At 42.4% G+C, this 16288-nt stretch overlaps 1 protein-coding gene across 1 annotated transcript in view; it reads left to right on the forward strand.

The window, feature by feature from the left end:
* LOC115469123 (sodium/hydrogen exchanger 2-like) overlaps positions 1-16288 on the forward strand; it is a 138665-nt gene that overhangs the window by 93308 nt on the left and 29069 nt on the right. The window contains exon 6 of the mRNA XM_030201451.1: positions 8863-8952. Within this exon, the coding sequence (XP_030057311.1) occupies positions 8863-8952 (90 nt within the window). The remainder of the gene's footprint in view (positions 1-8862; positions 8953-16288) is intronic.

Raw genomic sequence — 16288 nt, forward strand, 5'->3', positions numbered from 1 at the left:
CGTCCTCTCCTGGTTCTCTTCGTATCTTTCCCATCGCACCTTCAGAGTATATTCTAATGGCTCTTCTTCTACCCCCATCCCGCTTTCTGTTGGGGGTTCCTCAAGGTTCTGTCCTTGAACCGTTTCTTTTCTCGATCTACACCTCTTCCCTGGGCTCGCTGATCTCATCTCATGGTTTCCAGTACCATCTCTATGCTGATGACACCCAGCTTTATCTCTCCACCCCCGACATCACGGTCGAAACCCAGGCCAAAGTTTCGGCCTGCCTTTCAGACATTGCTGCCTGGATGTCCAACCGGCATCTGAAACTGAACATGGCAAAGACTGAGCTCCTTGTCTTTCTACCCAAACCCTCTTCTCCTCTTCCCCCACTTTCTGTCTCTGTTGACAACGCCCTCATCCTCCCCATCGCTTCAACCCGCAATCTTGGAGTCATCTTCGTCTCCTCCCTCTCCTTCTCTGCCCATATCCAGCAGACAGCTAAGACCTGTCGCTTCTTCCTCTATAATATTAGCAAAATTCGCCCATTCCTCTCTGAACAGACCACCCGAACCCTCGTCCACTCGCTCGTCACCTCTCGTCTTGACTATTGCAACCTTCTTCTCACTGGCCTCCCGCTTAACCATCTATCCCCCCTTCAATCAGTCCAAAACTCTGCCGCACGTCTTATCTACCGCGTGAACCGATACTCTCATATCACCCCTCTCCTGAAGTCACTTCACTGGCTCCCGATCTGCTACCGTATACAGTTCAAGCTTCTTCTTTTAACCTTCAAATGCACTCAATTTGCAGCCCCCCATTACCTCTCTACCCTCCTCTCCCTGTATGTTCCCACCCGCAACCTCCACTCTCAGGACAAATCACTCCTATCTGTACCCTTCTCCACCACCGCTAATTCCAGACTCCGCCCCTTCTGCCTCACATCACCATATGCCTGGAACAGCCTCCCCGAGCCCATATGTCATGCGCCCTCCCTGCCCATCTTCAAGTCCTTACTCAAAGCCCATCTCTTCTCCCTTGCTTTTGGCGCATAACCACCTTCCCCACTCATGATACCTACACTGACTACATAGTTTATAACCTTTAGATTGTAAGCTCTTTTGAGCAGGGACGGTCCTTCCCCATGTTAAACTTGTACAGCGCTGCGTAACCCTGGCAGCGCTATAGAAATGCTAAGTAGTAGTAGTAGTAGATAGAGGATGGCGTTGTGCGGCTGCTCCCTTCTGCAACCTGGGTATGGGGGTGCACACGTGTGTGTGTGTATGCTGTGCCATACCATGGAGGAGAGAGGAGAGGCCTTATTTAGGGACCAGTGGCCCAAGGAGAGTGGGGGCTGGCTGCGAAGTATAGGGGCTGAGCTTGAGAGGCCTCTGTGGGAAATCACAGATATGCTAAAGGCCCCCTGAACCCGGAGGCACATGCACTCTGGAGAACACATACATGAAATCAAAGGCACAAGGCTTACTGGTTCAGGAAGCAGAGTCATGCAGGAACATGTGTGCATGGATAGAGCAGGAAAAAAAAAATAAACTGCTGAGGAGGACCCTGACAAGATAAGAACAAGCCCTGAGCAAAGGGAATTGATACAGTAGCATACTGGTAAAGATTGAGAATGACAGGCTTTTAAATTTAAAGTGCATCGTAGCACATTGGGGAATTATGAGCCTGCAGTGCGTGACTTCAATATTCTAAGACTGACAATTTGTCCGTTGGGAGGGAAATGAAAAAGTGGGAAGAAGACGTATGTATGATTGAATGAGTTTCTGGGAAAAGAAATATAAGGAAAATTAAGGTGAAACTGGTTAAAACTAAGGTGGTATTGAGAGTGTGTGAGAAAGTGAAAGCTGATCTAAAACATTAGTTAATCAGTAGAGCTCCACGAATCCTTTAGTGGCTCTTAGTTAGCTATGCAGGTGGTTAGACATGACAGTCCCATTGAACTGTTTGGCAGGGGTAATAAACTAAACTGAATGACACTGTATAAAAACCTGTCACATGAAATTGAAATGATTATTCCACAGTTAAATGGACTGTGAAGTTTAAGTTATTCTGGTAGTGGGGTTTGATAATAAAACAGCCTACAGAAAATGTGACCTTGATTAATAACATGAATTAATGGTCACTGGAAACCTTTATGTATAAAAATGGCCATTCTGTCAGTGCACCTATCATAAACATCTGGCAGGTGGTAATATCTGGAGCTATAAAGAACGTGCTTCAGATGATTTAAATCCTTTAGTTTTTATTTATTTATTTATTTGTAGCATTTGTATCCCACATTTTCCCACCGATTTGCAGGCTCAATGTGGCTTACATTTGCCGTAATGGCGTTTGCCATTACTGGATAGCAGAATTACAAAAGGCGTTGCATTAAGGTGCATACATAACATGGTAAAGAAGAATACGTTATGGTAATGCATATTGGTTACTAAGTGATAGATTGGATTGTAACATACATTAGGTCATCGACTATAGGGAGATCGTATTTGGCACATGATTACAGCGGTAGTGCTTGATCATTAATAGCAAAGAGGTTAATCATTCAAGTGATAAGAGTTTAGTTTTTCTAGTTCATATGCAGTCTTATTGTTTAGTATTGAAGATGGATATTATTGGTATGCCTTCTTGAACAAATCAGTTTTCAATAGCCTTCGGAAAATAGTTAGGTCTTGTGTTGTTTTTATGGCCTTCGGTATTTATCAATAAGAAAGAGCAGTCACACCTCTGGAATAAGCAATTTTAGTATGAAAGTGAACAAGAGTTGTTTATGAAATGACAACTGAGAATTAAGATGCAGTAATGATCTAAATATGACAGCAGAAGATATAGCTGAGTAATAACTGATATTCTAGCAAAATTGAATACTGAAATTGAATTTACGCTGGATGCGGGGAACAACTACTAAAGAAAATACAAACAGCACAAAACACAGCTGCAAGACTAATATACGGTACTAATCATTTTGAAAACGCCAAACCATTGCTCCCAAACCTATACTGGCTACCCATAAAAGCACATATATCCTTCAAGATTTGCACTCTGGCCTATAGAATAATATTCAGTCTTGCACCAGAATACATGTCAAGCCTAATAGGCCTACCTCTACACAACGCATTCAATGGTTTAAGAACTTACTTCATCCTACACTTTCCCAGATGTCAAGGGCTAAACTACAAATCTGCATACTCAACCAGCTTCACATACCTCTGCCCCAAGATTTGGAACACAATACCAAAAGTCATAAAGCACATGAATGACTACTTAACGTTCCAAAAACACCTGAAAGCCAACCTTTTCAGAAACTTTTTCTCCGACGATTCAACATAGACAACATGAACATCAACCAAAACACTTTGATGCCTAACCACTGACTGGAATGAACATTGCTCACACAACAATATAATTAGTCTAACCGACATAAATTGTAAGTCACATTGAACCGACATCTTGATTGGAAAATGTGGGGTACAAAGAAAGAAAGAAAGAAAGAACTTGAGTTCTGGAAGATCAGTGAGAGATTCATCTTGGAGACAGGAGGTGGACTATTTAAATCTCACATTCTTTTTGAAATCCTCACTGGATGTAATTATTCAGAGAACTACTATGGTGGGGACTTTTACTCTGGAACCAGACTGTAATGCAGTTCTGAAACTTTTCTTTAGACATTTAGAGATGCAGTTTTTGGAATCAAAAGTGTGAATATTTCCTGATCTTTCAAGAGAGACACAGATGAGGCGAAAAGCTTTCTTGACCTTTCGGCCCACAATACAAGCTTTAGGTGCCAAGTATGTGCTTAAATTTCTTTGTTTGTGCTTTGTAGTGTATGAGGGTAAACAATTTCAATTTTTTGATCCAAAACAGCTAAATGATTTTCCAGTTGCTAAAAAAGAATTGAATGTCATATAACATAATCCTGAATGCACACTATTAGGAGTAGGCTTGAGATAGTATTTGGGAGAAACGACTGCCTAAGTGGAATTTTTATTTATATTTTCCTGTAATAGTTTATTTCTGATATCTTGGATCTTAATTTCTTCAACTTGTGGGCATAAGATTACTGTTTATTTCCTTTAAATATTTGTGATGTTTTTCTTTTTCTATGCTTCTTAATTATCTCAGAATCTTGGAGATATGTAATTTAAAATTGAACAAAGAAATTTTAAAAAACGTATCTTTAAAATTTCTTCTCTGTCTTTTAAAGATAAGTTATTAGAAAGATTAAAGACTTACATACATTTAAAATTTGGACATTAGTACTAAAAATTGAAAAAAATGTGCAATGATTATACATGTGAGGACTGAAAATGAAAAACACCTTTGCAGGTCTGCATTAGTCTCTCAGGCTTTATGAGCACACAAAAAACCATTGATATAAAAGTCAATCAAGACATATTATAGTGCAATGGGAATTTACCCTGGATGATTATTTGGATATTCTCAGTTTAGAGGGAACAGCACATAGAACCACACATTCCTATACATGGGGGGAGGCAGATTCCAGGAGCAGATGGCCAATTTTAGGTGAGCATGATCCCAACATGGGTGGGCTAAGAATTCATCCACCCCCCCCCCCCAGCTTCGCACTCTGCCCCTTCCTGCCTGCCAACCCAAATGATTAAATACTTGTGCTGCTGGGGGATCCCCAAACCCCGGGGGAAAGGAGTAGGATGGGTGGGCTCTATCCAAACACGAGGGAGACTTATGGATTTCCAAATCTTTATTGAGGAACAATCAAATGATTCGACACAGCTGCCGTGTTTCAATCAAATGACTCGACACAGCTGCCCCCCCAAACCCCACCAGCTGAAGATTACCTCCTCCTCAGGCAGCCAACACTTTTCCAAAAGGCAGCCAGCAGCACTTGTTTTGAGCTGACACTGTTGCCGGCAGGCTGCACTTGCTCAAAGCTTGCGCATGTGCAAAAACTGAACATGAGTAGAGGGGCCGGTCTCAATGTTTGCTCGAGGCAAGTGCTACCAGCTGCCAATTGGAAGATCACTGGCTGCCCAAGGAGAAGGAAATCTTTAGCTGGCGGGGTTTGGGGATCCCCGCCAGCCATAGCAAAATTGCCACAATTTTGGGTGGGCCTGAGTCCAAATTGCCTACCCATCAGGTTAGTAGATTGAATATTGCTGCTAATCAGATAACTCCAGGGCCCACCCTTGGTCTACCCATGGTCTGTCCAACACAAAAAAAAACTCTACTTATAGAGAAAAATCATTGGTTCATATAAAAATCCCTGTCCATTCTTTTTCAGTCAACTATATGTGATTGTATGAAAAAGTGCCCCATAAAAAACATGCAATCATATACTTAAAATCCCAAAATAGAAAATATATATATATCTAATGAGGAACATAGAAAGGGAAATGGGACTTGATATACTGCCTTTCTGAGGTTTTTGCAACTACATTCCTTAACAAGGACTTAACAAGGATCTGGGGTTCCTAGCCCATTATAAACCATAAAGTTGTATTTCTCTGTTGATCACCCTTCCCTCCCCTCACCTATCCACACCTATCCTGTTAGAATATCAATGATATGCTTTGATGTCCCCATGCATACCTCCTACTCACCCCCATCCTCCCACCCTGTCAGACTGTCATAGTAATGCTTGAATGTTTTCACTTATATACACTGTCAGCTAGCACATTTGCTTATTTCCGATCTGACGAAGAAGGGCAACCTTCGAAAGCTAATCAAGAAATGTATTAAGTTATGTCCAATAAAAAAGGTGTCATCTTATTTTCTTTTCCATGTTTTATTTTGTTTGATTTCTATTGCAACTACATTCAAAGCGGTTTATATATATTCAGGTACTTACTTTGTACCAGGGGGCAATGGAGGGTTAAGTGACTTGCCCAGAGTCACGAGGAGCTGTAGTGGGAATCAAACTCAGTTCCCCACGATCAAAGCCCACTGCACTAACCACTAGGCTACTCCTCCACTCAGGAAAAACAGCCGGTCCTCCAAAGTGGTGCATCATTAAAAAGTTGTCTAGAATGGAGTGCCCGGTCCCTTGAATCCCAATAGCTTCCATCAACTTTTACATCTTTTTCATACAATCACATATAGTTCACTGAAAAAGAACGGAGAGGGATTTTTTATGAACCAATGATTTTTCTCTATAAGTAGAATTTTTTTGTGTTGGTTTGTTTTTTCCCCTCTTTATCAATAATAAAAAAAGACTGATGATAATACCTTGCTCCAAAGAGAGTTGAGATGCTCCAAAAATAAAATAAAGGGGCAATTATTCAATATCGAATTATCTCAACAGGAAGATTTGAGGTCTTGTATTTTAAAAAGTTTATATATATTGGGAACGATTGTGATTGCAAGATAAACTGCTCTTTAGTTAAACTGGATTTATATTTCTAACTTTGACTTCTCACCAGCTTAGTCCCTTGTTTTAGTTGATTTTGAGGTATCAACTATCTCAATAGTGCCCAGGTGGTCTGAAGGGATATTCAGTGCACTATTGTAATTCTATAACTTTGTGCCTATGTTTAGCTGTCTATTCTCTATAAAGGAAAGTAGGTGACTACTTTCCTTTATAGAATATTAATGTAACTGGGTATGTAGTGTGTCTGCGCTTAGGCACATGTACTTATCCAGCTATAGAGCTGGTGTAAGTGAGTGCACCTAAATGCCAAAGATACATGAACATAAGAGTTGCCATACTGGGTCAGACCAATGGTCCATCTAGCCCAGTATCCTGTTTCCAACAGTGGCCAAGCCAAGTCACAAGTACCTTGTAGAAACCCAATTTGTGGCAACATTCCATGCTACAAATCCCAGGGCAAACAATTGCGTCTCCATGTCTGTCGCAATAGCAGACTATGGACTTTTCCTCCAGGAACTTGTTCAAACCTTTTTTAAACCCAGATACGCTAACCGCTATTACCACATCCACCGGCAAAGAGCTACAGAGCTTAACTATTCATTGAGTGAAAAATATTTCCTCCTATTTGTTTTAAAACTATTTCCATATAACTTCCTCGAATGTCCCCCTAGTCTTTGTACTTTTGGAATGAGTAAAAAATCGATTTACTTCTACTCATTCTACACCACTCAGGATTTTGTAGACCTCAACCATATCTCCCCTCATCCATCTCTTTTCTAAGCTGAAGAGCCCTAACTTCTTCAGCCTTTCCTCATATGAGAGGAGTTCCATCCCCTTTATCATTTTGGTCACTCTTCTTTGAAAGTTTTCTAATTCCACTATATCTTTTTTGAGATACAATGACCAGAACTGAACGCAATACTCAAGATGTGGTTGCACCGTCGAGCGATACAGAGGTATTATAGTATTTCTGATCTTATTCATCATCCCTTTCCTAATAATTCCTAGCATCCTGTTTGCTTTTTTGGCTGCCGCCACACACTGATCACAAGATTTCAGCGTATTATTTACAATGACACCTAGATCTTTTTTTGAGTGCTGATCCCAAAGGTGGACCCTAGCATCAGATAACTATGATTCAGATTATTCTTTCCAATGTGCGTCACCTTGCATTTGTCCACATTAAATTTCATCTGCCATCTGGATGCCCAGTTTTCTAATTTCCTAAAGTCTTCCTACAATATTTCATAGTCCACACATGTTTTAACAACCTTGAATAGTTTTGTGTCATCTGCAAATTTAATCACCTCACTCGTTGTTCCAGTTTCCAAGCATAACTTGAAAGTATTCTATAAGTTATGCATGTAATTGTGAGTATTACCCACAGTCCGCTCAGACTCATCCTATTTGTAACTGTAAAATGAGTGCTATGTAAGATATATGTGTATTTACAGAACAGCATTTAGGTGGGTATTTGGCATTTGCATGCATATATGTCATCATTCTAATCATTCAATGGCAGATGAGGTTCAAAAATAGATTTTATTCAACAAACCCTACATGGTCCACCAGATAACAGATGTATAACTATACCGTGCAAATATTTCATGCGTCTATAGCTCCAATCCACCATATAGCAGTAGATTGAGATAAGGTTCAACAGAGAATGTGAACTGAACAGTTATAAAGATGTTTTATGAAGGTTGACTAGCTCTTTGTACATAACATAATGATATATACATTGGTTTAAAAATCATATCAATGATTTGTCAAGTTTCAAGTTTATTCAGAACTTCTACGGGAAAATCATCGAGGTGGCTTACATTCTTATGTAAAAGGGAAAGTATACTATAGAGAAAATGATAAATAATTGGAAAGGGGTAGAACTACAACATAGATAGGAAAGACAGGGAGGGGTCAAAACAAAAAGAGGTGTTGCACATGCATTCAGAGTCACAGCAAAACCAAATGGACCCCCCCCCCCCCCCCAAACAAAAAAACAATCAAATCAAATGTGGAATCATTAACCAATGGAGAAGGCTCCTCCATCCCAACCCCTCTGACATCACTTCCTGTTGCAATATGGAACGGAAAGGCAGGGCTTTCTGTGACACAGGAGCACAAAGGCTCCCCAGTGCTTGATAGTATTTATATCCAATGTTGCTGTGCCAGAGGAAAAGTGGTGTGAAAAGGAGATGTATTGGCTGTGGGCATGCAGAAACAGGGTAGCACAGGCAGCAGCAAAAGGCTGAACACTTTTTAATACTAGCCTTAAGCATAGACCCCCACCAACACCACCACCAACAACAACCACACCTAAGGCCATGCTTTGTTTTGAAAATTACTGGTCCTGCATATTCCAATAACATATAAACACACACACACAAACACACAAGAAATCATGTTGCTGTCTTTTACTTTTTGACTATATAGGGTAGTCATTTAACGTTTGCTGTAATGAGTTTGAAATGCATATTTAATTTCAAACATTTAATTGATGTATTCTTTTCTATTCCCAGGGAATAACAATTCGGCCATTGGTAGTGTTTCTTGATGTTAAAAGGTCAAGCACAAAACAGTCAGCTGTCAGTGAAGAAATTCATAGCCGGGTAGGCAACTTATTATCATTATCATTACATTATTATTATTTAGTATCAAAAGAGAAGGAGATCAGTATATACAAAATACATAAATTTATCCCAGGTATGCAACAGAAGAAGAGGTACAGGTGGTGGCAAGTCCTGTAGAACTTGTAGTCTAGGCAAAGTATGATAAAAGCAATCAAGGAATGGGAAAGCAGAGCAAGCCACGATGTGCAGTAGTTGTAACATTAAGGGGTCCTTTTGCAAAGCGGCAGTAAGGCTTACTGCTCGCTAAAGGGGAAGTACCACCCCGGCAGTAGTTCCCACCCCTAGTACACGCCATATCCAGTGCTACAAAAATATTTTTATTTTTGTGACGCTGGTGTGTACCCTGTGGTAATAGGGAAGTGCCGCGCGCTGCCCAATTACTACCGGGTTTGCATGGGAGCCCTTACCGCCAACTCAATGGGTGGCGGTAAGTGCTCCCCCCCCCCAAATGGCTTGCTGCACAGCCATTTCTTGAAAAAAAAAACAAACAAACAAAGACCAGCCTTTTACCTGCTGCGGTTCCCTTTTGCCTCTGCTTCATAAAAGGACCCCTAAGGATTTTCATAGATACAGTAAAGGATCATGGTTTGATATACTGCCTTTCTGTGGTATGATCAAAGTATTTACATTTATTATATGCATGTACTTTCTCTGCCCCTAGTGGGCTCACAGTGTTTGTACCTAGGGCAATGGAGGGTTAAGTGATTTGCCCAGGGTCACAGATTCTCAGCCCACTGCACTAACTGCTCCCAGTATTCAGCAGTGTGGTTAGTGTTTGTTTTAAATGCCAGCTGCTGCAGTCAAGTTATATCAGGTATTCGGCAGCACTGAACATCTGAGTATAACTGGCAGTTACCCAGTTGATGGTGATATTCAATGCCGATACCCATATAATCATCTGGACAACGTAGGACAGCGTTTTTACTACTCTGAGTTATCCAGATAGTTATCTGGATTCCAGAATTGAATATTGCCACTCTCTGAAGTGCAGATTATCAAAACCCCAGCACTGTACTGAACATCGCCGGAGAAACAGCATTGGGAACAGCACATCGGAACAACTCTCGAATGCTCAACGCTAATTATATGCAAATATAGGCATGCTATAAACATTGAGCATTTGGGAGTTGTTCTGGCGTGCTGTTCCAGATTGTGCCTGGTGCATGCGTTCAGGCACAGAGATGGAGCATGAACAAAAACAACTGACCAGCTCGACTCCAGAGAAACATTCCAAGCCTACGACTGCAACTTGACACTATTTCTGCAACCTATCAGGAGCCAGCCCTAAATTACATCATAACCCAGTCCACAACCAATGGATGAGCAGCACTTCTCTGCCTGCAAGAGTCTCCAAAGAAAGCTGGAATGCCAGTGTAGGGTCAGCACAAGCTGCTGCAGAAATACAACAGAGATAGACCTTAAAAACTACTCTACCCTGAAACAGCCCACCAGAAACTTCACAGAGCAGCCAAAGAGGAAGATGAGGGGAACCAACACCTTACCACATAAGAGAAGATGAAAGAGCAGGCTGGTGTCCCTGCACTAGGACTCTGAAGTGCAAATAAGGAGCCCCTGAGCCCAGAGCCCCACCTTCAGCAGCAGCAGGATTGGTTGTCCCATGTGCAAATCTACAAGGAGCAACAGTAGAGAGAGGAGGAGTGGGGACTTCTCCTGTACCCTTACGCCAGCTCTGAGCTGGCATTAATTCTGTAGCAGTAAGGCAGTTTGGGTATTGGCACTATTCTTATGAGCATTGGGATGGAATGGGTAATTACTTAATTTGTATGAATTTGCATACCTCTTGTGCTATGCTTTGGTGTGCTCAGTGCTCCCTGTGCTAGAGCCCTCTGATTGTTCAGCTAACAAATGCTGGTGCTAGTCCGGCGCTAATGGACTCTAGCACATGCAATTAATTCTGATCATCCACTGTGAGTAACTCCCAGCTCCTCCCAGGATCTACTCAAGGAACACCCATCTGGGTATCGCTCTGCATAAAGCTGTACTATCCCAGAAATCAAATTCTGAGTTTGCAGTGCCTAGGGCATTATGTACACAGATCCCTGGACCCAAATTCACTCTCTGTTAGGCTAGCAACACAGTAGTGTGCAAAAAACTGGAATAGGTGGATAAAAATGAGAAAAAATAGCATTTTTTAAATTCTTGTTTCCTGTTTGTTGGAAAGTGATGCTCAAAAGGTTTACAACAACAGTTCAACTGTTCTGCCAACTATTATTTCAAGCAATTTTAGCATCACATTTATGTTGTATGACTTACAGGGTACAGAACTGGGTAAGGGAATACAAAGATGGAAATACTCACTTTACTGGTTTCAGTTAAGGATCTCTATGGCCGAGGCATATGAGCAAGACATTTGTTTAGCAACGTTTACATTTTTTTTTTCTAGTAGCCACGAAAATGGCTGTCTGGTGTATGTCGGTGATGGCTTAGTATTTGATGGGTCATCCTTTGCTCTTGCAAATGGCCTTGCACAAAGGTGACAACATAGTTTCAAGCTGCGATGAGAGACTCCGTTATCTCTATTTTGTTGCCTGGCTGATACTTGGATATATCAACAATTTTCTATTGGATTCAAACTGATGAATGAGCAGATTTCTATTCCAGAGTCCAATGTGACAATCATATTCTGTTTCTTCCAAGCAATGACCACTTTTGCATGATGACAGGGTACATTGTCATCCTGGAAGCAAATTTGATTAGATTTATTTATTTGATATACTGCATTTACACCCGAAGGCACCAAAACGGTTCACAATGTTACAGTAAAACAATAAAAATACAACTTACAAAAATATACAATATAAAAAATATAATAATTAAGTGTTTAAATTGTCCTGATCACATGATACTAGATCTAAGCTTCTAGTAGGCGAAGTTAAGTAAAGCACTGAATATAAAGCCGAGTTTTCATAGCTTTGCGAAACTGCAAGTAGTCAGTCAGGCTTCTTGTATCCGCGGATAACTGGTTCCAGAGCAAAGGCCCAAAATAGGAGAATACTCATTTCATAGTTGATGCCAACAGATGTTTTGCAGATGGCATCATGCACTTCTGCAGTACGTTGATACATTTTGTTGTGTTCACCATTCCCTCAATGATATGCAGGCATCCAACTGCTCTTGTAGCCATGCACCTCCAAACCAAAATCTTTAACAGATGCTTAGCAGATATATTCAAGTACTCCTGATTGTATTCTTCACCCCAGAATCATCCCATGTAGGTATGAGCTTGGTCACCAAATAGACAAAAAGTGATTTCATTGCTGAAAAGCACTTTCCCCCCACTTTTCACAGGTCCATTTTGAGTATTTTCTTGTCCGCTGGACTCTGCACTTCCTCGTAAATCTGTCAGGAGTGCATTTCTTCTCACTTTCCACCCCATGAATCCAAACTGCAGGTACCTTTTGTGCACTGTAAATGAGGAAACTGTCATGCTACACTTCTCATGACCCTGCCTAAGCAGATATAATGTGAACTTGCGGTTAACTACAGAAGCGTATCTAAGAATTCGATCTTGCCTGGGAGTTGACATTTGAGGATGGCCTGAATGCTCCCTATCAGCTAGAGATCCAAATCTCCTGCTTCTTCTTTAAGATCTTGACTGCTGCACTTTGACTCAAGCTACTTTGTTTTGCTATTTCAGTGCTAGAATAGTCTTCCTCACTCATCACTGACACATGAATGCTCTGTTCCATGGACAAAAACCTGCTTTGCCCCACTGTCAAATGGATGTTCAGCAATAATGATAGTACTTAATGTAATCTTGTTATTTATATAGTTTCCACAACTTCGCAGCAAAGAGTAACACTGCTATGAGATTGGTTGACAAACAGACCCCCTGATTGGTTAGAATTGTATATCTCTGATTGAGTGATTTTGATCCACATCTTACGCAGAATGTCTATATGAAGTCTGTATTAATGCAGGTGTATTTAACCAATAAACAAGCAATATTCATAAAAGTGAGTAACCAAATCTGCTTGCTTTTAAGAGAGTAAGATAAACTGAACCATAGTACACTAGCCTGCTTATAATCGAACGAGAATAACGCCCAAGTTCCGACCTAAATCGGGAGATGGGCGTTCTTCTCACAAAAACAAATAAAGCGGCATAATCGAAAGCCGAACTTTGGACGCTTTCAACTGCACTCCGTCGCGGATGCGGACAAAGTTGACGGGGGAGTGTCGGAGGCGTGGTGAAGGCGGAACTGGGGCGTGGTTATCACCCGAACAGAGATGGGCGCCCTTCGCCGATAATGGATGCGTTTGTAGCTAGAATTTAGGGCACTTTTCCTGGACCCTGTTTTTTGACGAATAAGGCCCCAAAAAGTGCCCTAAATGACCAGATGACCCCCAGAGGGAGTCGGGGATGACCTCCCCTGACTCCCCCAGTGGTCACTAACCCCCTCCCACCACAACAAATGATGTTTCACAACTTTTTACTTTCACCCTCAAATGTCATACCCTCCTCCCAAGCAGCAGTATGCAGGTCCCTGGAACAGTTGTTAGGGGGTGCAGTGGACGTCAGGCAGGTGGACCCAGGCCCATCCCCCCCCTACCTGTTACAATTGTGCTGCTTAATGCTACTAGTCGTCCAACCCCCCCCCCAAACCCCCTGTACCCACATGTAGGTGCCCCCCTTCACCGCTTAGGGCTATAGTACTGGTGTAGACTTGTGGGCAGTGGGTTTTGAGGGGGATTTGGGGGGCTCAACACCCAAGGGAAGGGTGCTATGCACCTGGGAGCTCTTTTACCTTTTTTTTTGTTTTTGTAAAAGTGCCCCCTAGGGTGCCCGGTTGGTGTCCTGGCATGTGAGGGGGACCAGTGCACTATGAATCCTGGCCCCTCCCACGAACAAATGCCTTGCATTTATTCGTTTTTGAGCTGGGCGATTTCATTTTCCATTATCGGTGAAAAGCAAAAACGCCCAGCTCACACCTTGGCGAATAAAGCATGGGCGTCTATTTTTTTTAAAAAATACGGTTCACTCCGCCCCTTCACGGACCCGTTCTCGGAGATTAACGCCCATGGAGATAGGCGTTTCTGGTCGATTATGCCCCTCTATAAGCATCTTCCAAAATGACAATTCAGCTTTTTTCCTAGAAGTGAAAAACCTACATGGAGACCTTGGTTGAGCTGCCAGTGCTGCCTATTCCAGACTTTTGCACACCACTGTAAGCATGCTGACAAGAAAAATTCCATAATCAGCAAAGATTTATTATAGATATGAAGCTAATAAGGCAATGTTCTGTCAGCAGTAGTTTCATTCCTTTTAACAACTTCTAACAAATTGCAATTTCTTAATGATACAAAGACCAAAATATCAGATAGTCTGACTCACACTTCAGCACAGGATAATTTATCTATATGACCCCTTGCCCTATGAGGCAGGGGCGTAGCCACGGGTAGGCCTGGAGTGGCCCAGGCCCAGACACTTTTGCTCCAGGCCCGCCCACCCTAACTAGCCCCAACCCAACCAGTGGCGTAGCTCTCCCAAGCGAGGCTCCAATCTTTTTCTGCCTCTTCTGCCCGCTCTCCAAGTCATAAGTACATAAGTAATGCCATACTGGGAAAAGACCAAGGGTCCATCGAGCCCAGCATCCTGTCCACGACAGCGGCCAATCCAGGCCAAGGGCACCTGGCAAGCTTCCCAAACGTACAAACATTCTATACATGTTATTCCTGGAATTTTGGATTTTTCCAAGTCCGTTTAGTAGCGGTTTATGGACTTGTCCTTTAGGAAACCGTCCAACCCCTTTTAAAACTCTGCTAAGCTAACCGCCTTCACCACTTTCTCCGGCAACGAATTCCAGAGTTTAATTACACGTTGGGTGAAGAAACATTTTCTCCGATTTGTTTTAAATTTACTACACTGTAGTTTCATCGCATGCCCCCTAGTCCTAGTATTTTTGGAAAGCGTGAACAGAAGCTTCACATCCACCTGTTCCACTCCACTCATTATTTTATATACCTCTATCATGTCTCCCCTCAGCTGTCTCTTCTCCAAGCTGTATAGCCCTAGCCTCCTTAGTCTTTCTTCATAGGGAAGTCGTCCCATCCCCGCTATCATTTTAGTCGCCCTTCGCTGCACCTTTTCCAATTCTACTATATCTTTCTTGAGATGCGGCGACCAGAATTGAACACAATACTCAAGGTGCGGTCGCACCATGGAGCGATACAACGGCATTATAACATCCTCACACCTGTTTTCCATACCTTTCCTAATAATACCCAACATTCTATTTGCTTTCTTAGCCGCAGCACCACACTGAGGAGAAGGTTTCAGTGTGTTATCGACGACGACACCCAGATCCCTTTCTTGGTCCGTAACTCCTAACGTGGAACCTTGCATGACGTAGCTATAATTCGGGTTCTTTTTTCCCACATGCATCACCTTGCACTTGCTCACATTAAACATCAACTGCCATTTAGCCGCCCAGTCTCCCAGTCTCGTAAGGTCCTCTTGTAATTTTTCACAATCCTGTCGTGATTTAACGACTTTGAATAACTTTGTCTGCGTGGTCTGCTCACTTTTACTGCCCTGAAGCACCGTTCTCCATCCAGCACCGGTGATTCCCATAGCCAGCCTTCTGCCAGTGTGCGTTGTCGGGGCCTCTCCTTAGGCGCACGTCCCGCCTACTCTGCAACTCCCTGTTTTCCGCAAAGGTGGGATGCACGCCTGAGGAGAGGCCCTGACGATGCATGCTGGCAGAAGGCTGACTATGGGAATCCCCGGTGCTGGAGGGAGAACAGCGCTTCAGGGCAGTAAAAATGACCAGACCATGTGGACGGGGAGAGCAGGCAGAAGAGAGGGAGAAATGCAAAACTCGGGAGGGGATGGAGAAAGGAGAAAGCGATGCCCAAGACCAGAGTGGAAGTGAACCTATCTAGTCCACTGTAAGCAAGGTAAGGAAGTCAATTTGTAATCTGTTTCCACTTTCCACCCCCCTCCTCCCCCGCGCAGCCGTCATTTCAGTTCACTCAAAATACTACTACTACTACTACTACTACTACTACTATTTAGCATTTCTATAGCGCTACAAGGCATACGCAGCGCTGCACAAACATAGAAGAAAGACAGTCCCTGCTCAAAGAGCTTACAATCTAATAGACAAAAAATAAATAAAGTAAGCAAATCAAATCAATTAATGTGAACGGGAAGGAAGAGAGGAGGGTAGGTGGAGGCGAATGATTACAAGTGGTTACGAGTCAAAAGCAATGTTAAAGAGGTGGGCTTTTAGTCTAGATTTAAAGGTGGCCAAGGATGGGGCAAGACGTAGGGGCTCAGGAAGTTTATTCCA

The sequence above is a fragment of the Microcaecilia unicolor genome, chromosome 4 (genome assembly GCF_901765095.1).
Source record: "Microcaecilia unicolor chromosome 4, aMicUni1.1, whole genome shotgun sequence".
In the NCBI taxonomy this organism is placed as follows: domain Eukaryota; kingdom Metazoa; phylum Chordata; class Amphibia; order Gymnophiona; family Siphonopidae; genus Microcaecilia; species Microcaecilia unicolor.